The 26,976-nt window shown below is 39.3% G+C and overlaps 1 protein-coding gene across 3 annotated transcripts in view; it reads left to right on the top strand.

Moving 5' to 3' along the window:
- Nucleotides 1-26,976, top strand: part of LOC149229834 (cycloartenol synthase-like) — a 403,955-nt gene that overhangs the window by 315,561 nt on the left and 61,418 nt on the right. For all 3 annotated transcript variants that reach the window (XM_089378753.1, XM_089378752.1, XM_089378754.1), the window contains 2 exons: nucleotides 18,223-18,303; nucleotides 18,803-18,886. In XM_089378753.1, the coding sequence (XP_089234879.1) occupies nucleotides 18,223-18,303; nucleotides 18,803-18,886 (165 nt within the window). The remainder of the gene's footprint in view (nucleotides 1-18,222; nucleotides 18,304-18,802; nucleotides 18,887-26,976) is intronic.

Below are 26,976 nucleotides of genomic sequence, written 5' to 3'. Positions count from 1 at the left end.
TGCAACACGATAGTGTATACCCAGAACAGGACTCGTCACAAGGCATTAGGTAAGATTACTCTGGAAAGTGTTTTCATTGGTAAGAAGCCTGAGGTGAGTCATTTCAGGATATTTGGGAGTTTGGCATACTGCCATGTACCCGAAGAAAAGAGAAAGAAATTAGATCAAACTACGGAGAAAGGATATCTTGTAGGATATAGCGAGAATGCTAAGGAATATAGAGTCGATCTTTCGGGGAATAGGAAGATTGTAATTCGATGGGATGTAAAGTTCATGGAGGACAAAGCTTTCAGAAAATCCCGAGAAATGCCTTCCGAAGAGAAGTCAAAGGATTATCCGTTAGCCCAGCCACTTCGACCAGCAGAAACTAGTGCTAGCATTTCTCCTAAAGGCAAAAATCCAGTGGTGGAGCCTCGGGGAGAGGAGGAGCAGATAGATATACCCACTACCAGTTGTAGAACGAGCCGTGAACTTCAACAGGTACTATGAGATGCAGAGGATTTTGTCGAGGCACCAAGAAATGAGAAAAGGGAGCGTAGACAGCCAGACAGATACCAAACCTTGGTAGCTCAGGTTGGATAACCCTCCAATTTTCAAGAGGCCGTTCAGCAGCAAGTATGGGTAGATGCTATGGTGGAGGAATATAGTTCTATAAAGGTCAATGATGTTTGGGAAGTGGTACCTAGGCCTCAGGACAGGTCAGTTGTAGGGTTGAGATGGCTCTACAAAGTCAAATACATTGTAGATGGGAGTGTAGAAAAATACAAAGCCAGGTTTGTGGCTAAGGGGTTTGCTTAAAAGGAAGGGATAGACTACGAAGAAACCTTCGCCCCAGTAGCCAGGTTAATTCTATTAGATCCATGATATCCCTTGCATCTCAGATGGGGTGGGAGATTCACCAGATGGATGTTAAGATGACGTTCTTGAACGGGGTGATAGAAGAAGAAGTATACATTGAACAACCAGAGGGTTTAGAGACACATGAGAAGAAATCACATGTATGCAGATTGAAGAAAGCTCTATCGGGGCTTAAACAGGCACCTAGAGCATGGTACTGTCGAATTGATGGCTACTTGCAAAAGATGGAATTCGTCAAGAGTGACACAGATCCTAACCTCTACTGTTTGGTTGTAGAGAATGATCTTCTAATCCTGGTTTTATATGTGGATGATCTCTTTCTGACAGGATCATCCAGGCTCATCAAAGATTGCAAGGAGAACCTAGCCACAGAATTCGACATGAAGGAGTTGGAAGTTTGGCAGTAGAAGGGTGAAATTTTCCTTGGGCAAGGGAGATACGCTATAGAGATTTTGAAAAGGTTCAGCATGCAGGACTGTAGACCTATGGCTACTCCAATGATCACCAACTGGAAGAAGATTGATGCATCCGAAGATAAAGAAGTCGATCCCACCTTGTACAAGCAGCTCATAGGGTCCTTGATGTATCTGGTCAATACTAGGCCGGACATTTGTTACACTGTTAATACCCTCAGTCAATTCATGGTAGAACCCAAGAGGGCACATTGGGCAGCAGCCAAGCATGTTCTTAGATATATACAAGGAACAGTCGAGCCTGGACTATTGTACACCCAAGGCAATGACATTAGGTTGAGTGGTATCACTGATGCAGATTGGGCTAGAAGCTCAGTAGATCGGAAAAGTACCACTGGGTACTATTTCAGCATTGGATCAGGAATGACCTCCTGGTGTAGTAGGAAACAGAAATCCGTGGCTCTAAGCTCAGCTGAAGCTGAATATATCGCAGCTAGCACAACTTCGTGCGAAGCCGTATGGCTTAGGAAATTGATTGTGAATCTATTCAGGAGAAAGATGGAAGCGACCAGTATTATGTGTGATAATCAGATTTTCATCAAGCACTCTGAGAATCTAGTCTTTCATGATCGGTCGAAGCACATTGATATCAGGTGTCACTTTATCAGAGATTTTGTCCAACGAGGGGCGGTACAGTTGAGGTACACCCCAACAGGAGAATAGGTGGCAGACATTCTCACCAAGGCCCTAGGAAGAACAAAGTTTGTTTACTTTAGGGAGAAGATGGAGAAGGTGAAGAATTTGTTTCAGTAGCAGAAGCCAATAGTATAAGGAGTTGCAGTGCAGCAGTTAGCACTAACAGTGCTATGGGCAACATGATGCAGCATATTTAGAGGGAGCAACAGTACGGATGTAGCAGTGACAGTCACAGTGTCATGGACAACAGTACAGGTTGCAGCAACGCAGTGGATGAGGGGATGTAGGTCGAGCATCAACAACGCAGAGGACCCATGCCATGGATCAGTGTGATACTTCTGTTGGGGAGTACTACTAGAACACATTCCTCGCTAAGAGGCAGTGTTGATTTTGGGTAGCATCGGATTGATCTAGCTCCGAAATTTTGTGGAGGGGCTAGAACACATGAGATCTCCAAGACCCAAAAATTGTTTGGAGAAATTCCACCCATATGAGGAGTTATTGAAATAATTAATATTTTTAATGGGTTTCTAAGTCTAAACTTAGGAAAATAAAAATGTTAATGGGTATTAATAAAGATATGGGTGAGAAGCTTCTAAGAGATGAGGATCAACTCTATTTTAATCTTAGCCGTTGATTAGAGACTTAATCTTGGTTGTTGATTCATCAACAGGAAAAGTATAAGAGAAGACTTGAGAGTCAGTTGGAGACACACCAAGCAAATACTCAGTACCCCAATGGAAATCGATTCTCAAGGAGAAGGAATTCGATTTCGGAGAGAGAGTTGCAGGGTGGAGGAAGAGGAGGGCTTTGGCAACATTCAGTGACTGAGGAGGAGGTGATGCAGGGAATTTGCGAGATAACGCAGAGGGAAGAGCAGGCAAGTAGCACCATTGGAGACGCAGACCTCACGCAAGCTGACAGAAAGTGACGCTGAGTGACGCATAAGTGATGCAAAGGTGGGTGAAGGGTCTCCAGGGTGTCAAAACTTCTCCAGGAGGAGGAGAAACTTTGTCTCAGGTGTTTTCTCTTAGAAGTGTCTCAGTTTCTCTGTGAAATAATTCCTTGTAAAGTGATTGTTGCTGAAGATTAATAAAACCCTCATCTGCTGCACTAGTTTTCCCACATTGGGTTTTTCCGGGGACAATTGTCCAAAAACAATTGTGTTGATGTGATTGCTTCTTGTGCTTGTATATCATTGTTATTTCCTCCATGTAATTATGTGATAACTGCAATAGAATTTATTTTAATGTTTACCAAAGGGATTTCGTAAATAACTTATTGTGAGAAATAAGTGGGTGAAATAAATCAGTTACTGCAGTAGAATTTCGTATTAGAAATTTTCACAATGAGAACAACAACAATCTCTTGGTACCACAGACGTGTTACCTGCACATATCAAAGACCAAGCACACGGGGCAGCATGTTTTCGTGGTGTCTTATGATCACCCATGCTTAGTATTAGGCTGTAAAAAAATCAACAAGAAAGTAAAACGATAATTTAATCTAGTGCAAATAATCTATTGTGAGAATATCATATGATGTTAGTTCTAATGAGAAAATGAGTATGCAATGCATCCTATCCTAACATACATATAGTAAGGCTAATACTAAGTGTGATCATAAAGCCAGTGCAACCAGCATATCATCATATCAATATACATATGTCTGCCAGTATGATTACTCATGTAACAAATCCTAAAGTGAATGCAGACACAATCACATGGAGGATGAGGCGGGTGAGAGGTGGGAAAATATGATCTCCACTCGAGGTAAAAGGAAGCCCTAGGAGAAGGAAAATAAGCTAATCTAGAAGTGCGAGGCTTTCTCTCTAAGTACAGAATAGCTGAATGAATGATCACTCTCAAGAATTCCCTATCGCAATCATTGCTTACAATATTATGCTTTGTGGATGCCACAAGGTCATGAGGGAAGGAGAACGGAGGGTGAGGGAAGGAAGAAATGCAACCAATAGGTTGCTCAAGGTGACGTCCACAATGGGGAGGGGAGGCCATGGAGTGATCACAATCTTGAGGGTGTGTCCAAGGAGATAAAGTATATTCAATGAGGGGCTCTTCCTCGACAGTATACTCAGAAGGGGGAAACGGCTTATGGTTACTTGAGATCATATGGCAAGGGGTGAGGGAATCACTTATGGATGACTCAAAATGATGAACAAGAAGGAAAGGTGATGGGGAAGGTGATTTATTGTATTCAATGGGGCTCTTTTGAAAATCATATTCTAAAGGCTCAAGTGATTTTCATATACTCCGAGAATCACAAGAAAGGCAGGTAGGAGCAAGGGCCTCATTTCAAGTGACACTAGGGTAACTCTATTTATTATGTTTTTTTTCCAAATTATTTTAACTCATAATTTAGATTCAAATAATAGTAATTAACTTCACAGCTAAGATAATACATATTTGAATCTAAGTCAATATATATGTGTGGATTAGCTACTTTGTTCGTAGGAAACTAATTCCACATATAGCCATGAACTTCCAAATAAGTTACTTGGCAAAATTTCTAGCTATAATATTTTACCTTTCCATGTTCTTATTCCTTAGGGTTTTTTTGGAACAAATTATTTTAGTGTCTTTGGGCCTTGTTACCACCTACACTACAATCTAAGTGGAAACTCTCAATCACAAATGCGATCTTAGGGTAAGGGATGGGAGTTGTATCACTATCATGTCAATACACTTCCCCTTCACTTTTTCCCAACTCTCAAGAGACCAAGGGGGTATCTCTTTGATATATGAATGATTATTAGGAAATCCTAAGTAAATTCTAATTATGATTTAGACAAGAAAAAGAAAGATCTATTTCAATGACAAACCAATTGAATCTCTAAAAATATATAACACATAAAATGTAAAGGTATCTAATATCTTGGTGATATAATGCTTAAAGATGATCAACTTTTACTATAACAAGCACAAATCACAACAATTCACTTAGATGCGTAGATGAATCTAGAATAAGTGGAATAAACCTCCAATCTGATTTGTTATGTATGCAAGAGAATATTTCAGGTTTTCAAGTTATTGACCACCATCCCAAGTCAATGATAAACAAGTATTCTAACAACAATTTAGTGAATGTAACTTTCAATCAGTCACCGAGTTTGGCAAACATTATCCTTGAAATTCGAAAATCGTCGAACTTGGCCGGATTCAAACAAATTCATTGAGGTTTGATTTGGTTCGATCCATAAATTAATTTCTTTTGCAATAAAGGATAAAACCCTAAAGTTTCCTTTGTCCAATTGTTGTATTCAAGTTCCTCTGTGCGAATCGTTGTATTCAAGTTCTAATTTGAACATTTAATGTTATTTTCCTTTCTAGCTTGTTTAATCAATAGCACATCCAGATGCACATACTGATTGAGATGAAGATGAATTTTCAGTTACCAGGCCTAGGCGATGGCCAAGCTCGAGCGATGGCTTCCTGATATGGGCCCATGATCTACAGCTTCTATCGGTTTCCTCGTTTACACTACGTCAACGCTACAACAAATTTGATATGTGAAAATTTCAATTGTTGCAGCAACTGGAAATTATTCTTCTAACCAATGTTACATGGGAGCGGGAGCGAAAGCGGGGAGCGGGCGTGACATTTTTAGAAGATCCAGGTTTGGGAGTGAATCTCGGAGCGATTTTTTAAAAATATATATATATTTTATATTTTTTAATTTTTGATACATATATGTCAACAAAAACATGTAGAATGATGAATTAGATATAAAAAACATAAAAAAACATAGATTGATCATTGAACCATATCACATCAATCATCTAGAAGTTATAATCTTCATCAACCATGTCCACAAGTTAGTAACATACATATTACAATTGCAACATATTGAGTCTCGTGAATCATGATTCATCAAATTCAATCTTAAAGTTTCAACTTCAAGCTTTCAAAATTGAAAATTCAATATATAACATTTATCATCATTGATCACCAAAGTTGTACTTGTAAGCTAAGTTTAACCATTACAAGATGTCAAGAAATAATATCTTAGATATTTCTAAGTTCTAATTGTTAACATGAAATGAAATGTTATAAAATGAATTATGAATAATGAGATGAAATGAAACAACTTTAGTCTTTCACGAAGCATCATATTCATAATTCACAATCATTACAAATGAGTTATAATTGCCAACTTCAAACTTCAAACTTTCATTGTCACAGTCATATATTTTTTACAAAAAATATCATTATGATATGAAAGAGTCAAGAGTCAAGAGTCAAGGACTCAAGACTCAACAGTTATGAAAACTAATAGAAACTAGAAAAGACAAGTAAACTGTAAATCTACATGTGGCCCTTGCCACGAGAGTCTCCTATATGAGCAGGTCGTGGTGGTCTTCTGGGAGTCTCCCGCATAGACCGACGACCAGAACTAGAAGGCACATGCCCTCCACGTGAGGGTGTAGATGGAGGTGGCAACAACAAAGGAACAAGACTCAAAACTCGACCAATGCTACTGGATGGTGGAGGTGGCATGGCTACTGCAGTTGCTTCATCTTCATCCTTTATAAGTTACTCTTCCAGTTCTTCAAGATGTATAGTGCCATCCTCCAAATTGTCATCCTCTGGGTGGTTGTCCCAAATTTTATATGTGGGATCCTCATAAGCCCGATCACAGTAATGACTCAACAACCTCAAGTTGTAGTGCACATAAACCAAGCTTTCTGCCCAGTTTTCATTGACTCTGTTTCTTTTCACATTATGTATGAAGCTGTAGGTGCCCCAACACCTCTCTGCAAAAGAAGTATTTACAACCTGTGATAGAACTTTTTTTGCCAATTTTAGCAAAAGTCCCTGGCTGCCATATGTTTCCCACGATGTGAGAGAATCAAATCTGTCTCTGTCTTCCATTGCATGGAAGGTACCAAACAAACCAGTGCCACTAAAGTATCTGCCTATTTCAAGGCGCACAGCTGCACATTCCTCCCTGTCAGGTATCAACTTTTCTAATGCATCCAAATATCCTCTAGTTACCTCTGCATCTAAATGGGGTTTGGTCCTAATCCCACCCCCTAGTGCAGGTTGGCCCAACCAAGATGTAGAGTAGTATTTTGGCGTAAGGATATACGCCAAGCAATGTAGTGGAAGATTAAGTTTATTCCACCGTACACACACACAATCGTGAATCAGTTTGTACAAGTCAGGATCTTTGTTATGAACAATATCTTTTATTTGCCCCAACATGGTATCCATCTGTTCATAGTACATACACCTCGCCAATCATTGGTTTATCTGTATCTGCAAACCGAATCATGTGATAAATGGGCTTGGTGAAATCCAATACTTGCCTCACACTTGACCAAAACATACCATCAAGAGCGGCCTCCTCTACCAGTTCAAAACCTCACTTGTCAGCTGCATTTGTAGCCCTTTCCTTTAATACCTGCCTGTGTGGACTTGATACCATGCTAGCCAATGACTCTCTTACCTTAAAAAGGCGCCTGAAGGTGAGGTAATAGCTACCAAATCTAGTCTTCGCAATCTTCAACAACTCCAATCTTGAGTGACTACGGAAAAGGCCATGGATATTGCTATGATTTGTAATAAATTTTATCATTTGTTTGCCTTTCTTGTACAAATCACCAATCCATTTGTATTGTGCATTTTTGTTCTTAACAACATCATGCATGAAAAGGTTCAATGTGTGAACCAAACACCCAGACCAAAATATGTTGGGGTATTTATCCTCAATAATTGCTCCCGCTGCCTTCCAATTAGGAGCATTATCAATGATGACTTGGATGACATTGTATGGCCCAATACGGTCAATTGTTTCAAGTAATGCTTCTGCAATGTTGATGGTGGTCTTGAACTTGTCTGAGTAATCATATGCATTTAGAAAGATGGCACCACTAACAGACACAACAAGAACACTTATCAATGGCTTGCCTTTACATTTGTCCATCCATTAGATACAATGGACACCCCACGTTCAGTCCAAGAACTTGTCATTCTATTCAAAGAATGCGATATTTTTGCTTTTTCATGATCAAGTTCAACGGTTCTTGCCTTGTCATACCCAGGGCTCTTGTATCCTTTAGGTGCATCATTTATGGCAGAAACCATTTCGTGCCAATGAGGTGAGCGAAGAACATTGAATGGTATCCCACATGCATAGAGAAACCTGTAAACTTTTGAATCCACATCATTCCTACACCCCTCATCAAGGAAATCTGATATGGTTCTATGCCTTAAAGCTGGTGACCCTGTGCCTCCATATCCACTGCCTTGGGAGGATGCTGAAGGAGTTCTTTGTGCTTGTGATTGTGAGCTTGGTTCAAAGAAACCCCTTGATTTTTTAGATTTGTATTGGGCTTCCTCCTCTTCCCTTATGTATTTGGCTCTATCTGTTGCTGACACAACTGCACAAGTTTTGATTCCTATTTGTTTATCTCCATCCCATGGCCTTATCCCACAGAGGTGTTTTCTAGCATGGGTGTATGAACCTGTGTAATTATTGTTGCAACGGGGCAATAAAATTTAGTGGTTCCACCCCCTTTCCCTGCTTCAGGCCTGTTAACATATTTCCACAATGGGGTTTGGTCTTGTTTAGTTTTTTGAGAGTCATGTTCACCCTCCTCCAGCTCCTCCTCACCGGGTTTTTCATCAAATCCACTTTCTCCAGCTTCTTCATCCCCCTCTTCATTTTGGCCCCTCCGTTTCCTACTCTCCAGCACCATAATAACCAAAAAAGGGACCAAGAAGAAGAAAATGCCAAGAAATATAACTAGGTCCATGATGTTTGATATTTGTAGGCTTTTGAATCTGCAAAATTTAATGGGAATGGGAATGAGTCTTGAGAAAATTAAAAATGTATTTAGTTTTACTATTTAGTATTTAGTTTTACTATTTATTAATTTAATTTATTTAGATTCATGATTCACTTACTAAATAAGCTATACATTTACTAAATTACTAACTAAACTAAACTAAATTACTAAATTACTAAGTAACTAAAGCCTAAACTACTAAATTAATAAGTTACTAACCTCCTTGCAGGCTTGCTCCTTGCTCCTCGGCACTCGCTCCTCGCTCCTCCTCACTCCTTTTCTCAATCTCCTTGGCTCTCCTCAACTCATTCAAGTCACAATGAAATGCAAAATGCCCTCCAAGCCCTTATAAAACAAAAAAAAATTAAAATTAAATTTTTTTTTGGCTTCTACGAATTTTTTCGCCTTTTTCACTCCCGGCAGCGCGCGCGTCGCTCCCAGAGCGAAAATTAAAAGCCCGGGAGTGATCGGGAGCAATCGATCCTTGATCGCTCCTGGGCTTTAATTTTCGCTCTGGGAGCGACGCTCCCGAAGTCGCAGGGAGCGCAAATTTTTTTATCGGGAGCACACTCCCGACCCGCTCCCAAGCCACTCTAGCCCGGAGCGCGGATTTGGGAGCGGGTTCGAAGGGGGGGGCTCCCCCGCAACTCTGCTTCTAACTATAAATTAATTAGCAGTTTCTTTGCTATGACAAACAACGAATAATTCACAAATGCAATTTTCACCAATAAAAATATTGCGGAAGATACATTGGAAACTGAGAAAATATTGGCGCACACACACAAAATTATAACACCATTATTTTGGACTAAAGTCCCTGGAAAAACCCAAGTTGGGAAAACTGGTGCAACAGCTGAGGGTTTTTATTATTAAGTAGCAGTGAGAAATTCTGAGTACAATCTATGGATGCCTAAATAGCAATCCAATAAGCAAAATAAACTGGCCAAAATATCTATGAGGCAAATACCTCAATACCATGCCTAATCCAACTCTGACATCTGGAAAAACTAGCTAATCATACAGCCTCTGCATGAACCTTTGCATAGTGCTTGCATAAGCGCTAACTCGCTAAGCCCCAGAACTGTTGGAAAAATGACAACCTAGCTGACTCTGCCTCTGGAAGGAATTCGCTTGGCCTCCTAGAGAATTCCCGGACCAACTGCAACTGGATCACACTTCCCTTCAACAAAAGTGATCTCCCTCTGAAGCTATCTGTGCATCTTCTCTACGAAATGCGGCCCTTTTGCTGCTGACTCTTCAGAACTAGAAGACGTCCTCCGGACTCACTGTCTCTGGTCCTCTCTGTCTCTGCTTCCCTTCTCTGGCTTGAACTCTTCCAACAGAATGTTCTTTCTCTCTGGAAAATCGAACTACTCACGGAAATCAATCTCAAGTGTGCTCCTCCATCTACCCATTGACTTATTTTTATAATCTCACTGTGGGACTCCAGCGACCAAGATTAAAACTTAATCAATGGCTGAGATTATTTCGTAGTCGATTCGTGTGAGTTTCTAGAGAAATCTCACCTTCCTCAATTAATTGTTGTTAATTAATTATTTTCCCTAAGTTAGACTTAGGAAAATTTTAATTACTGATTATTTAACTTAATTAAGGCATTTCTAGGTGGATTTTATTGAAACCTTTTCTGGGTTATGTAGTCCTAATGTTTCTTAGCCTCTCTGACAACTGTCGAGATTAGAACACCATCCAATGCTACAAAAACTAACATGATATAAGCTACATGTTTGATGTTTAACTTTATTACATATAAATTTTTATTTGATGGGTTGAACTTTATTATATATATTTTTAAAATATAAAATTTTATTATATATTTTTTAATACTCAAATTTTATAATATGTCGAACTTAATGTTGAATTTTATCCTCAAACTTTTTCCGGATTTCAAAGTCCTCAAACTTGAACACGAACGCAGTGACTTAGCTTGCAATAGATGCAAATTGTATTTCGAAAACGACTTCAAGTCAAATATAAGAACAAGAGATACAATCTTAGTATTAGAGCACAAATTGTCCTAGATAGTGTCAGATTAAGAAACATCTAATTAGTGCTTAAGCAAGAACAAATTCCAAGGTATAGCTTGATTTGTCTTATATTACCAAATCGATGGTGTTTAATTATGAAAATCCCATATTTGTAACTAGAGATAAATAAACCCAAAAGAGTAGATAAATTCTTTAAACCAAGATATACAAAATTAGATCGCTAATTAGGAGATTAAGATATTCAAGAAAGAAACATCTCAATATGCTTAAAACAAGTCCAATACAAATTCATCAATAGGAGGTGAAATGGACTTGAATCTAGGCCAAATCCAACTTATGTTTTTATTAGTGTTACTTATTGGCTTTACTTGACTTTACCAAATCTTTCCTTAAGTAGAGATAAGCAAATGAAAATAAGTTAAGGAAAATTCATGGCATGGTGTGATCAATCCATATTCATGAAGAATAGGGCAAGAGTGCCTAAGGAATTGTGAAGGAGGGGCCTCCGAGATTTCACTACATAAATATATGTACAAATCCCCCTTGAGGTGGTTTTACAAGATCTCAAATGCCAAATACATGTCATGAGTCCCAAACATGCTAAGTACATAATCACTTAGGCAATAGTGTGATAAATACATAGGTAGAGCCATGATTAGGCATAAACTAAGTGTGCTCCCTAGGTATAACAACCTTTACAATACATTAGCAACACTTTTAAATAAGGGAAAATGAAAAAACCTAGGGGTTCCCTAAGTCATGTGTCATAGTAGATCCACTCCAAGACCCCTTCACACTTACCTTGGCCTTAAATGAACTCCATGAGATGGCTAGTACAAGCCATACGGGCAAGGATTATATTGAAATGGGGACTAAGAGGATGGACTATGACAAACCACAAGGGTCTAGAGCAACCACCTAGATTTAAAAAAATATATATTACATATATCTCTATGCATGGTCTAGTAGAATACATAAGGTACAAGGGTCACACTTTTGGTTGATCATGTACATAATACAAAACATCATCATGGGTACAACTAATCATGGAACCATGGGCTATGACATCCTCTAGAAGTATGCACGGGATCAGCTCAAATGCTAGAAAAGAATCTAGTGAAGAAAGTGAGGTACTCCTAAAGTGAATTTAAGGGGTAATAGGCTGTAAAATTATTTAATCTTCACCATATTTTACCATATGTTTAAGCATTAATTTTCTTAAAGTTGTTCATGCGTGAGAGTAATTTTTCAATGTTTTCATGATAAAAATTTAATTGGCTTATTACATTAATTTCCTTTCTCATCAAATTGTCCTAAATTTTTTTGCATTGATAAATTGTATATTTTGTTTTCAGTGTGTGTGGGATTATATGTTGTGAGGTACACCTGTGTATTTCTCATGGTTCTTTTGAAATCTTGGTAAAAACTTACCATAATAGTCACACTATAAAATACTGCATCCACATATTTCACATGGATGGAAGTAGCATGACACTTTAGAATTTGTCTAATCTCACTCTGGAATTTAATCACACCAAGGATTTTATTTACAGTTTTTATATTCCACCTCCACAAGAATATCATATTTGATGCCCATGTTATAAATATTGCATCCATAACTTTCACATGGATGAAAGTAACATAACTCTTTAGAATTTGTCTAATCTCACTCTGGAATTTCATCCTACCAAGGGATTTATTTTCTTTTTTTCTATTCCACCTCCACAAGAATATCATATTTGATGCCTGTTGTTGCAAAATCTAGCAGACTTAGTGCAAAGCCCCACTCGACAGAACCACGCCTTAGGGCAATAAGAGAAAGGGTTTCCATTGTCAACTTAGCAACCTTTCTCTTGCTCTTTAGTTGTATTTGACCAGAAGGAGGCTTCCCTAAATCACCTAAAGGATATTCAACTACTATGGGTCTAGGTGATAGATAAGAGGTTTAATAAATGGGATACCGAAAAAACCTAGAAAGGCCTAGATATTCTATGCCAAAGTTCAATTATTCTACTCCTAGACCAAAAATATGGCTATTATAAGATAGGGAATCTAGCAAGCCTAGCGCAAAGCCCTACTCGATGGAACTGAACCTTAGGGAAATAAGGGACAGGGTTGCCATTGTTAACTCGACAACCTTTCTCCAGCTCTTTAGTTGTATTTTACCACAAGGAAGGCTTCTGTAAATCACCTAAAAGATATTCAACTACTATGGCTCAAGGTGATGAATAAGAGGTCTAATAAATGGGATAAAGTATTGGCAAAGCCTAGAAAGACCTAGATATTCTATGCCAAACTTCAAGTACTCTACTCCTAGACCAACGATATGGTTGTTATAATTCAGGGTTTTATTGATTTGTGATGATAGGGTTCACAATTCCATATAACAACCAAAGAAAAGGCCTTTCAATGATAATGAACAAAAAGGGGACAAAAGCCTTCCAATAAACACCTATGGTTAGGGTTAGTAATGGAGTATTATGGCTGAAAAGTATGCACAAACAATAAATTAGGATGACATCAACCCTAATTAGGAAGCATTTAACCATGAAAAATGTTATAATTTGCTTTTATGTGATTTATTGATGGAATTCCTAATTTATTAGCCACAAATATCTTACACAAATTCACTTTTTATACAAAATTCCAATGTTCCACCAAGATTCCGGGACGAGGGGGCGAGGGAGCGAGGATACGCAGAAGCGGCCTATGCAAAAGCTCCCCGCCAATTTTTAGGAAACGTGGGGGGACGTCAAGGTCTTAAAAGCTTATAAATATAAAATTTAATTTATAAATTAAGTCCACTATGACAATTGGGTTTGAATTGAAAAGCTGCAAGGCATGATCATTGATATGAATATCATTATCTAATATCATATAAATTTAAAATTCTAATTTATAATCATACAATCATACATTATGATTAAAGTTTAAACCATATTGATGTTCCACTTCCTACTATGAACATTGAATACTAAACAGTGAATATTGACATAAAATTATAAAAGTCAAGTCTGATACATCAAGAGTCAAAATTTTATAGAGTCAGAATAACATAAGAACATCAACATATCGAAAGATAAATGAGCATAATTTTGCTCAAGCCTCAAGGTAATGCCCCGCTAGTCTCTGCATCCAGCTACTGCATGAATAAATAAGGATCAAGCATATCACCATCTGAATCTGAATCACTAGCATTCTCAAACATGCTAAGTGGCACACCAACCAACCCCATCTGTCTCTCATCAAGTCTCTCCTCCATATCTACCTGTGCATCATCCTCTAGATCAACATCCCATCATGTTGCTAGTCCCTTCAAATACTCAGGTGTCTTCCTATGCTCAAGACGTAGGGCACTATGCACAACAACTAACTTCTCCACTCTTTTAGAGGTAAGCTTGTTCCTCTTGATAGAGTGGATGAAGCTATATGTGGACCAATTCCTCTCTGCTGCAGAGAAACTAGAAGCGTCTTGCGAATGGAGTGAGGGGCTAGGGCGAATAATGAATTAAATTTATAAGAAAACAAATTGAAACCCTAAAGTATTAAAACTAATGTTAAATTTTAATTATAAACCAAAGTTTATTTAAAAAAATCGGGCCCCTCGACCCCCCATGTCCCCCCTTGTCCCCCCCTCAACCCCCCACGTCCCCCCTCGTCCCCCCACGTCCCCCCCTCGACCCCCCACAACCCCTCACGACCCCCTTTTTGGAAACAACCCCTCAGCACAAGGAAACGTCCACCTGGCACGTCCCCTGCGTACCCTGTTTTTTGGGAGCATGGGGAAGCGACCCCTTCTCGTCCCCAAGTCCCCGGAGCGTGGGGGAGCTAGGAAACTAGACCTCTAGGGGTGGGGGGCGAGTCCCCGTGGAACAATGCAAAATTCTGCCCTAAAACCCTAGACGTCTAGGAACAAGGAAAAAAGAGGAAAGTTAATAAATTTTATAGATGATTGATGCAATAATGATTAGTTCCTTATCATAAATGGGCTTGATAGAGTCTCCTAGGGCTAAAATTCCATGCAAAGGTTTTGATGGAGTAAGGGGTGATGGCTAGGGAATCCATTTTTAAAATCCTAACTATTTTCCTTGTGATGGGAGAAATTAAATATAAGGAATACACAATCAAAGTTTCCTTATAGGTTCTAGGAGAACAATTTTGCATAATATAATGGAGCAATATTTCAACATAGAATTAGCATTTATTCATGGCACAAATTAGAAACCCTATTAGTACAAATACAATATGCAAATATAGAAGATAAAGCTTGAAACTTACAAAATTCTCTAGGAAACTCTTCTTTCAATCGCAAGAAAACGTCCCCACACAAGTATCCATATCCAAGAGAAAATTGTGCCATAGAAATATCACGAAAAATGACTAATTCACACTCTAGAAGAGAAGAGTGCTAAAAATGTGTGATGGCGAAATGAAATAAGGAAAGCCTCTATTTATATGAGGTTTACAACCCTTGCTTTTACAAAAATACAAGTAAAATCCCTAATTACAAGTTTACTTTGATTGTTCCACAAGTGTGAGGTTACAAGCCAACCTCATAGCTCCAAAACATAACAAATAATGCCAAAAATGCCCACACATGTAGGAGAAAATCCTTCTCCACTATGACCTGATTTTCCAAAGGAGCTTAAATTACGATAAGTTAAAAATGGGCTAATGAGTGCTCCATACTCCAAGAAGTAGCTCTAAGACCATGGGCATGCCTCCAAAGTGCCTCCATATCAAGATGTCACCACCACAATGCCCAGCATCACCCTCTAAAGGGCATGAGAAGGTGTGCATGAGAGGGTGACGTGGCACAAATCTACTCAAATGTTGGGACCAATAGTGATTTGCAAGCCCTCCCCTGTCATCTCAAGGATAACCATCATCATTTGGGCTCTGCAACAAGTAATTCCCATCAAACAATGTAAAGGCCAACCTAGGGGCTCCACGGGGCACATCATCTATAAATCCAAAACCAAACTTCACGGGATCAATGTTTCAACATTTGGGGGGAACCTTGGAGTATCAAGTACCATGTGGAATCATCAAGTATCCTAATGCCCTGCTCTAGGTGGGAAATAGCTACATCAACAAGGTCATATTTGCTCTCTGGAATAGGTAAAATAACCTCTAACATGCTGCTAAATGGAGTGATAATCATGTCTCCGAAGGCCTCTGTTGATATGACAATACCACCTAACAAAACTTTACTCAAACTCAAGTGAAATCACCAAACATTAGGGACAATAACCATATATACATCATTGTGGACCATACCTAATGCTAGGGGCATAGTAATACTTCACACGAAGCTCACCTTCAAATGTCTAACTAGATCAAGTCCCATACATAGGTTACCTCTTTATGTTAACCATGGATAATGCTATTAGATGTTTCCAACCCCCAAGGGAAAATGACATCTCCTAGGTTAGCCCATCAATTCATAGATGTTTGTGAAAATGGTGGTTATGGCATGGGAAAGACTTCAAGGCAAGGTGCCATAGTGAAGTGACCAGCTAATAAAGGTCCAAAATCCTGAGCATATAGATGCAAGGAGGGAGAAATCATGTACGAATGAGCTACCCCTTCCCTCGGCCTTCTTTTCCCACTCCTCTAGTGCATCTTTTATTTCTTTATGATTTGCTTTGATTTGAGTGCATAGCTCGGAAGCCCATGCTTTCTTTTGAAATTTTCCATCACCCCTTAAGAATGATTTAGTTTATCACTCATTAAGGTTGGGACAATACAAAAGTTCCTTTTATAGATGAAGCATCATGTCCTTGAGGAACTGGGTGATGGCTAATGAGGGGGTAGAGCTCATGCTAAGTTTTTTCCCATGTGCTAATCAAATGTCCTAGCCATCTTTTACATTTTATCTTTTTCTTTCAATATGGCTTTCTTATGCTTTTGCCTTTCTTTTAGTTGCATCAACCTCTAGGGCGAAGTTTTCCAGCTCAAACTCAAGGATGAGAATGAAAGGGTGTAAATCCCCATGATCAATGACCGTTAGCCTAAATAATGGAGATGAAATAAAGGGAAAGATGAAAAGCGGTAAGTATGGAATATCTTGGACATGCTACTTCAGTCAGAGCCTCCCCACTAGTGCCCTTCCTAAAACCCTAAGGCCTTTTAATAGATCCCATTGGACTAGAGTCAAAGACTAACCTCCTAGGTGAAATGAAGGAACAAGAATAGAATCAATATTGCTCAATCATCTAGTTTTCCCCTTGATACATAGTAGTATGGCCATAACATTAAGTGAAAACACATGGTTGCAAAATGGTTAAAGTACCTGTCGATAGATGACCCACCTTCCTTCAAGAAGGAATGCCATATGGGAGAGAGAAATCTAACTAGAGAAAGAAGTGGAGGATTTTGGCATCATGTTACGTGCTGATCGAATAAGGTTGCTCGCTAACTGGTTGTCCAGGCAGGAGAAAAGTTTTCTCCTATGGGTTACCCATTTTTTGGTGGGTAACAATGCCCATGTTATATTGGACGTGAATCCCACTCTCAAGTCTATAAGAGAGAACGAGATTGATGGTACTTTACCAGCTTCATAAAAAATTGGCTCACAAAGAGTGGCCGTGTCATGAGAGGAATTTAAATCTGGGTGGAGAGGATAATATTCCTTCTCTCAACTACCCTAGCTAGACCAAATTGACATGTGAATGTAATATACATGCTTAGACCATGATGGACATTGGCTAATTTAAGGAGCATGCTGATTAGGGGTGAATTTGCTAGTTGCATTGATGTATTGACATGTCTTTGGAGTATCTTGAATTTGGATTCAAGTACTAAAAGTGCTTTGATTTAACCATTTGACTATGGACTAGTTAACAAATCATTTTTCTAATTTTTAATATCTTAAATACTTTCGTGTTAATTTAAAAGGGAGAGTCAAACCACTAAATTGGTACTTTGTACATATTAATGTTTTGCACATGACAAATTCCAAGCATACAAAAACAAAAATTGGAATGTGGTTCTGAGTACTGATCTTCAGCATTCTCTCTTGCATAGCTTAGCATGCAAATGTAATGATTGTGGACCTTGGAATTCCATATTGGTTACACTAGACATAGTTGATGCATAAATAGTTGACATCGCAAGAGAGGATATGTTCTATTAATGGGTTTCTACGAGGGAATACCATTTTTTCCTTTTGTGCCAAAAACTAGCTATACGTTGAGAATTGACGTGGCTTACAAAGCTAACTTCAGGTGTAAACATATATATTTTTATATCTTTCTTGAGGTCTATTTCAGCTTTGTCGTGGTTGCTTCTTCTTCACATTGATGAGTTACATTGTACATAGCATGTACTTTCTCAGTGAAATTTTTAACTTGACCTGATAATGTATCTTAATGTTTGAACTTACAGTTTCTTGTACTTTTCAATTTTCAAATGCATGAAATCATCATTATTGAAACAGGTTTATACAAACTTGGATGATGGAAGATCACACATAGTAAACACAGCATGGGCTATGCTAGCTCTTATTTGCGCTGGGCAGGTGTGAGAACATAAATTTCCTTTTGTTTAATTTTCTGACTAATGGCATTTTAGTTTTGTTCTGAAAGGACAATTTTTAAATTCCTGTATTCTCAAAATAGAAGACATGCATTAACAAAAATGATATTGGCTAAAAACTTGAATTGGAAGCATCCTTTCAACAGCCTTTATTGAATATAAATCCATACATTTGTATCACAACTCATTCTATAAACATTGTTTCATGCCAAATAAAATGTGAATTTTAATTTAGGCAAATGAAGATCTGTACAAATTTAATCATTGTGAATCTTCCTAGTTCTAGCTCACTATTGATATATTTAAGGATTCCCATAATTCATAAGCCTTGTTTTGTTTTTCCACTTTTGTTTGTCTTATTGCAAATACAGGATTCTATTATAGTATTTATAGCTAAGCAATTTTGAAATAATTTTGACTTCAAATTGAAACAGCTTTACAATGGTACTGAAATTTACCGTTTTCTTTTGGGAATAACATAGGCTTTGAGAGATCCAAAACCTCTTCATCGAGCAGCAATTGTACTTGTCAATTCACAAATGGAGAATGGTGATTTTCCACAATGGGTAAGATTGTAATCATTGCATGATATATGGGAAGAGCATGCTTTTCTTGATTGTAGTTTTCTAAAACTTGAAATATATGACGCAAAATGATTGTGAAGAACAAAATCCTTTTCGTGAGCAATAACAAATGCATTGTTTCTAATTGTGTATCGAGCACATAACAAGTAGTTTTTAAAGCCCAATAAATCTTCCTATTTTTTAAAGGACACTTTGCAATAACTAGCTTGTTAGGATATTTCTTTGTGTGCGCGCACACACATATATATGATCAGGAGTTTTTGGTGATTGAGGCGTGCCAAGTTGTTGGAAATAGACATATGAAATTAGGTATGAAATTTTGTATCTAGGTTGTGTTATCACAAAATTTAGCACCTTAATGTAAAGCCTTCACAACTTGGAAGTGTTGTCAGTATCACGTAAGTAACAACTTCTCTTGTTTTAGTCAAGGACAAGTCCAACATAAGGGAGCCCTCTATAGGAGGACTTAAAGATTCTTAAGGAAAGTGACAATCAAGTATAAGGATTCCTAATTATTTACCCAATTCACTACCAAGTTACCAACCATATATATCAAGTTAAAAATAAGGTGGTCACACAAAGTAGATTCCAGTTTTAGTTTAATATGTCTTAGGGCTGTTTAGAGGGTTTATCAAGTTAATATCAAATGCAAAATTATCCCCAAATAGTGCAAATCTGAAAATTACGAACAGCTGTTGTAAACTTGTATAGAAGATAGGAAATTACAGCAGTAAACAAGTTATAACAGCGATGGACTTTATCCCTTGATACAAGTTATAAGCAATTAAAATTTAGGGCTAAAACAATGAATAATTCCACTTATAAAATCTGAAAATTTAAACACATACAACAACCAATCAAAACAAGACATCCAGCTCTAACATGGCCGTAATATAAATCAACAAGACTATTAATATCAATAAATGACTTTTATGTCAAATAATGCAAGAAAACTCTAGTATTTTAGGTAAAAAATATGCAAGAAAACGCTAGACATCTAGGGTTTTTTGTGGCTAAAAATTAAATGCAAGCTAAGAAAAAACTAAATTTTCCTTAAAGCCTAATTCAACAGACATGATGACACAATATACAAAGGACATGGAAATATGTTTTCAACACAGGACACGTCGACCCTGGAAATAAGACACGGATGATACCTTGTATATATGTGTGTGTGTGTGTATTAAAAAAATAAAAATAATTAGTGAATTACACATACAAAAATGAAATATGAAGGGATGCCTTGATGTCCTTCCTCTTCATATTATCCCAACTTATAATTCACCATGATTGATTAGCCAATAGAAAGTTGAGACATGAGTCCCTTGGTTTCATATCTTATTCTGATATTGTGATATCCCCAATTGCATAAATTTTAATAAGTATGACCATTTTTGCAATTTTGGTGTTGGAGGCACACTATGACATTTTTGGACTTAGGAGAAAAAGGAAAATCACATTCTTAGTGGAAGGTGGGGGCCAAAAGAGGCAATTCGAGCCACAAGGAAAAAGGAGGCAAATTAGTGGATTGTGGGGGGCACCAAGGGGTATGCATGGACCTAGAGTACTTGAGGAAAAAGGGAGGAATTTTGGAGGAATCTTTTGACTATCAAACTCAGAATTTTGACCTCTGGGAGTTGTTCAACGCAAGGGACAGACGTGTTGTTGAGCACAGGAATTTCAAGCGAAATTCCACCCCGGTTTTGGAGAACTTCGAGTGTCTCCCTAGTTGGGCTTTGGGCAAGTTCATTCAGGGCTTCCATTGAGCCACATTGTAGCTGAATTCCAGAGATGCGTACTATTTTGGCACAGAAAGAGTTCGAGCAACTTCATTCTTGGCCAGCGATTATGGGTTAGGAGATTTGGCTAATTGTAGGAGGTTTATCAGTTTGATGTTGGAGTTTTGGTGTCATTTGCAGGGCTAGAGTTGGGCTCGTGATTGAGGGCCAAATTTTTATTGTTTCTGGCAGTGTGTAGAGTTCCCTAGACAAAGCCTGCGTAGGGGTGTAAGAAGAGATGCTTCAAGGGGAGCTAAGGGTTGGAGAAAGTAGATTTCCAGAGGCAATTTTGTAGTGAGGCTCTCAGGAATTTCCAGTGGAGCTTTTGGGGTATATGGTGTTCATTTCTGGCAGCATCAGATGTGCTCTAAGTCTCAAATTTTGCAGGGAGGCTTGGGCACATGTATTCCAAAGAACCAGAAAGCGTTTTGGGAAATTCCACCTAGAGACAGTTTATTATAATAATTAATTATTTTTAATGGGACCCTAAGTCTAAACTTAGGAAATTAAAATAATTAATGGGTATTAATCTAACTGTGGATGTAACTTCTAGAAGAAGACGAGGATCAAGCAGAAATGATCTTAGCCATTGATTAGCTTCTAATTTGGACCGTTGAATGTCAACGAGAAGATTATTTAAGGAGGCTTGAGGGTCATTTGGAAAAAACACAGAGGGTTGATCAGTCAAATCAAATTGTTGAAGCTAGAGACAGCGCAGTGATTTGTAGTGATCACACAGAGAGGGGCAGAGGGAGTTTTGACTGGAGGATCTTCTCCAAAGCCAAGAATACTCAGTAGAGAGGCAGAGAGACGCACAGAGGAGGCAACATAGAGGCCAGAGAGGATGACGCAGAGCCAGGAAGGGCTCACATAGGCCCCACGCAAAGCAGTGTAGAGGTCTCCACACAAAAGTCTGAGATTTGCTGGGAAGCTGACATTTCTGTGCCGAGAGGGCTAAAAAAGGCTTCTGAGGGCAAATCGATTCCCAGTTTGTTGAAATTTCTAAGTTTAAACCATTACAAATTCTTCTTGCACTATCTGGTTTATTTCTTCCTACTTGTTTAATTACTTAACAAGTTATTTACCATGTAAATACTGAAAATAAACACAAGTACAGTATCAACATCTACAGATCATCAACTGAAAGAAAACAAGCACACAAGTGACACTGTTATTTTTGGACCAATGTTCCCGGAAAAACCCAATGCGCAAAAACCAATGCAGCTATTCAAAGGGGTATATTATTATGCAGTTTATTTGAATACATCTGGGTGCATAAATTGGCTCACCCGACAAAGAAAAATATACGGCAACAATACCTCTATATCCAGAAACAGGTATTCAGAAAACCTATTCCACTTAACCCTCTTCGGCACAACTGAAGCTCAACGTTGGCCCTTTTGGCCTCTGCGTCAGCCTCCTGCTAACCTGCGTCAGCCCCAGGACTCTGTGCGTCAGCCCTCTAAGGCATTGCACAGCCTCTGGGAGCCTCTGCGTCACTCCCTCTGCCCTCTGCGTGGATGATGCAGTCTCTCTGGGCTCTGCGTTGCCTCTATTGGGCTCTGCGTGGCCTAGACTGATTGCTGCTCTGGCTCTCTCTGCTTCTGTGTTGGTCTGCTAGTATTATCCCTGCCTCTCTGACTCGTACCCCTCGCTGCTAATCACTGATTCAACTTTGCTTAGCAACCCCCCTCTAGCAAAATGAATGACTGATCACTCTGGTGTATTCTCCAATTGACCCTCAAGCCTCTTCTTATACTTTTCTCGTTGGTCCATCAACGGTCGAGATTAAATCTCTAATCAATGGCTAAGATTAGATTTGCTTGATCCATGACTTTTGTAACCTTCTAACCCAGTTTTATATTAATACCCATTAATATTTTATTTTTCCTAAGTTTAGACTTAGGAACTCCATTAAAAATATTAATTATTTTAATATCTCCCAAACCAAGTACAATCTGTCGAAACCATTTCTGGGTCTTGGAGATCTCATGTGCTTTAGCCTCTCCACCAATTTTCATGGCTAGAGCACATCCGATGCTACCCCAAATCAACACAGGTGAGCTAACGCAGGGTTTTAGATGCTGACGCAGGGCCCACGCAGGGGCAACATAGAAGTAGTTGGGGAACTCGTGGTTCAGTTGTCGGATCAGCCGGGACTTGCAGTGTAGAGTGAGGTAATCTCACCAGTTTCTTCTGCTGAGTGATTTTCATTGTAACTGAATTATCGAGAGGGCATCCAGTAGTTGTATTCAGAAATACTTCAGCTTAATAATAAAAAACCTCAAATCTGCTGCATCGGTTTTCTCGCTTTGGGTTTTTTCGGGGACTTTTGTCCAAAAAAAATGTGTCATTTGTGTGTATCTTTCTCTATTGTTCAGTTTCTTGTTTCGACTTATAATAGCTGTAGAAGGCAGCAGTTCGAATCCCCAGAGGGGTTTGCGTAGTCCAAGCCAAGAGGGTTGAAGTTTCGAGGAAAGTCTCTCTCTGAGTGAGTCGATAGAGAGAAAGGGCTTCCACATCAAAATCTTGTTGTGGTAGAGGGAGCAGCGCTCAGCCTCAGCATGAGGAAGAGATGTTGGGATGCAGTTTTTCTGCATGCCATTTTGCTGGTTAGAAAGACATTAGAAGAGAGAAGAGAAGCACAGTGAGGGAATTTTTCCTCAATAAACTTCCCACCAAGAAGTTTGTTCTCTTAATGGCTGAGTAGCAGCAGTAAGAAGCAAAGAGGAGTAGTTCAACATTTTCGTGGCAGAGATGGCAACCAGTGGGCTGAGAGATCAGGATAGGTTGGATGGGGCATTCAACTACATCATTTGGAAGGCAAGAATGTCATTCCTTCTAGATGAGCATTCTCTCAAGACCTATGTCGACAGTGTGGTGGTTGTGCCTGTAGATCAAGTTTTGCTGAAGAAGTATCGAGCAGAAATGACAAAGGTCAAGAGGATGATCCTGGATGGAGTAAAGGATCACGTGGTTTGTCACATCGCTAACAGAGGGACTGTTAAGGAGATGTGGGATGCCTTGGCAATGCTGTATCAAGGATCTTCCGAGCAGCGTAAGATGTACTTAGAGCAGAAACTGAGATTTGAACAGATGCAAAAGGGGGAGTGCATAGATCCATTTCTCACGAAGCTTCAGGAGACCCGGGACGAGTTAGCCACTGTGGGGTCTACACCTCAACGGTCCGAGTTGGTAAGACTGGCCCTAAATTATGTCTCAGATGAGTGGCAAGTCTTTGTCCAGAGTATCATGGGCAGCACGACTTTGCCAAATTGGGATGAGATGTGGAAAACTCTCAAGCAAGAGGAGCTGACGAGAGACTTGGTCAAGTGTAAGCTTGACGGAAGCAGCAGCAGTGGGTTGAAGCCCAAGGAGGAGTATGAGAATGCAACCCTTGCATCGAAGTGGCAGCAAGAGCAATGGAGGCGGAAGAAGGGCATCTCGAAGATCAAATGCTTCAGGTGTGGTGAAATGGGTCACTATGTAACACAATGTCCTCTCAGGAAAAAGGACAAAGATGAGAAGCACGATCCAAAGGTTGCACCCACGAAGATTGAGGAGGAGGAGTTCGCCTTGATGGCTGAGATACCTCCAGGAGGGAGGTGGGATGATTTGGAGTTGTAGTTTGAAAGAGCTACAGATGGGCAGGATCCTTGAGGAGCCCACCTCTTAGATCAATTCCTTGCTACAGGAGCCCAAATCAGAAGTAGCAGGATGGACCAGTGTCAGTTGGTGCATAGGATTGTTGGAGCGACAGATGCAGTGACTAGAATGCCAAGTCTGAGCAGCGTAGTGCAGAGTTGCAACAGTGTAGGGAGGCACAGTGCAGCAACAGCAGTGCAGTGGCTTCAGAGGGATGGCATGGGACTAGCAGTAGTCAGATCTTTGTAGAAATTTCTCTATAGATCAGCTAGCTCTGATACCATGTAGAAATTCTCACTGTAGATTAACCTGATAATGCAATATACTAAAGAAAAATACTTAATCTACTTCTACAATCAAACTTGCGGAAGCTTAATCGATTTGAGCAAGATCAAGCAGAACACATATAACAGAGAAGAAGAATCAATACACATGAAACACAGAAGAATACTCTGGGGAAAGCCTTAGCTAAAAACCCCGCTATCTGTATTATCATACAAGGTGGAAATACATCAAGATTACACAAAGCTTTAGCTCTCACAGCTAGCCAGCTCTCAGTACAATCCTCTTGGATGCTCACAGGCTAACAAGGCTTCTCACAAACCTTCTCCTCTGCCCTCCAAGCCTCCTATTTCCTTGCGCTGTTTCTCCTGGGTGATCCTACTATTACCAAGTGTAACACTGATCACTCACACTGATCTCACACCCTGTAAAACTGCGCAATCCTCAAGGAACCTTGTTCCTTCTGCATGGATGAGTTTCTTTTAGAGGAAAATTCCTCCAACTGATAGTACACTGTCCCTATCTTTAATCTCAACTGGGTCTTTGTCTGAACTGACATGCATGAGTTATTTATGAGAGAATCTTCAGTTATCTGGAGTACACTAGTTTGATGCATGCATGCATTAACTGATTGAACTCACAATTAGTTCCTCAAACTGTTTGGAACTAATTTAATTGGACATAACTTAGTTAACTGAGCTAACTAATTACAACTCAATCTTATCTCCTTAATTAAGGGATAATCTCCTTAATTTAAGGGATAACTGTTGCATGACTTCACAAAGACTTCTAGCTTGAATTTCTCCAACTAATTAACTCAAGATGAATTAATTAATTATTTTTTAAGCAACTGATGAGACTAAATTCGAATTTTAATTCCAGGACAAACTAAAATTGGAATATACTGAATGCTATTTTTAGCATTTCTTGTTGCTATTTTCAACAATCTTCAGCATCGAAATGTAGCTATGCTGAACACTTGTTTAATAATTTGGGATACTTTTCCGTTGCTGATGCAGTAGCACCAACAGTTTGCAGTGCAGGAGCAGTTGGTAGTGGCAGTGCCAGCAGTAGCACAGATGCAGAAATTCAGAGGGACTTGTAGTACGAATGCAGTGTTGACAGTGGCAGTGTCAGCATCAATATAGTTGCAGCAACAACACATTAGTTGGTGGACAGCATGTCAGACATCAGCAGTGCAAACGACGATGTTATGAAGTCAGGATGATTCTTCAGTGGGAGGCATTGCTAGAGCACATTCCTCGCTAAGAGGGAGTGCTGATTTATGGTAGCATCAGATGTGCTCTAAGTCTCAAATTTTGCAGGGAGGCTTGGGCACATGTATTCCAAAGAACCTAGAAAGCGTTTTGGGAAATTCCACCCGGAGACAGTTTTATTAAAATAATTAATTATTTTTAATGGGACCCTAAGTCTAAACTTAGGAAATTAAAATAATTAATGGGTATTAATCTAACTGTGGGTGTAACTTTTAGAAGAAGACGAGGATCAAGCAAAAATGATATTAGCCATTGATTAGCTTCTAATCTGGGCTGTTGAATGTCAATGAGAAGATTATTTAAGGAGGCTTGAGGGTCATTTGGAAAAAACACAGAGAGTTGATTAGTCAGATCGAATTGCTGAAGCTAGAGGCAACATAGTGATTTGTAGTGATCACGCAGAGAGGGGCAGAGGGAGTTTTGGCTGGAGGATCTTCTCCAGAGCCAAGAATACTTAGTAGAGAGGCAGAGAAACACACAGAGGAGGCAGCACAGAGGCCAGAGAGGGTGACATAGAGCGAGGAAGGGCTCACTCAGGCCCCACACTAGTAGCGCAGAGGCCTCCACCCAGAAGTCCGAGATTTGCTGGGAAGCTAACGTTTCTGAGCCGAGAGGGCTGGAAAAGGCTTCTGAGGGTAAATCGATTCCCAATTGAGCTGATGCAGGGCTTTAGAGGCTAATGTAGGGCTTTAGAGGCTGACGCAGGGCCCACGCAGGGGCAGCACAGAAGTAGCCAGGGAACTCGTGGTTGAGCTGCCGGATCAGCCGGGACTTGCTGTGTAGAGTGAGGTAATCTCACCAGTTTCTTCTGCTAAGTGATTTTCTCTGTAACTGGATTGCCGGGAGGGCATCCAGTAGTTGTATTCAGAAATACTTTAGCTTAATAATAAAAACCCTCAGATTTACTGCACTGGTTTTCTCACATTGGGTTTTTCCGGGGATGTTTGTCCAAAAACAACTGTGTCATTTGTGTGTATCTTTCTCTATTGTTTAGTTTCTTGTTTCGGCATATTATTTAAATGGTGTAGGTTTCGTTGTATGTATTTCAATGTTTGTCATAGGAAACTGCAAATAACTTGTTCATGTAAAT

This window comes from Pinus tabuliformis, chromosome J, assembly GCF_031772625.1.
Source record: "Pinus tabuliformis cultivar Carrire ecotype Pingquan chromosome J, CPIR1, whole genome shotgun sequence".
Lineage (NCBI taxonomy): Eukaryota > Viridiplantae > Streptophyta > Pinopsida > Pinales > Pinaceae > Pinus > Pinus tabuliformis.
Note: the sequence above shows the minus strand (reverse complement) of the source record. Positions and strands in the feature narration are given on the sequence as shown.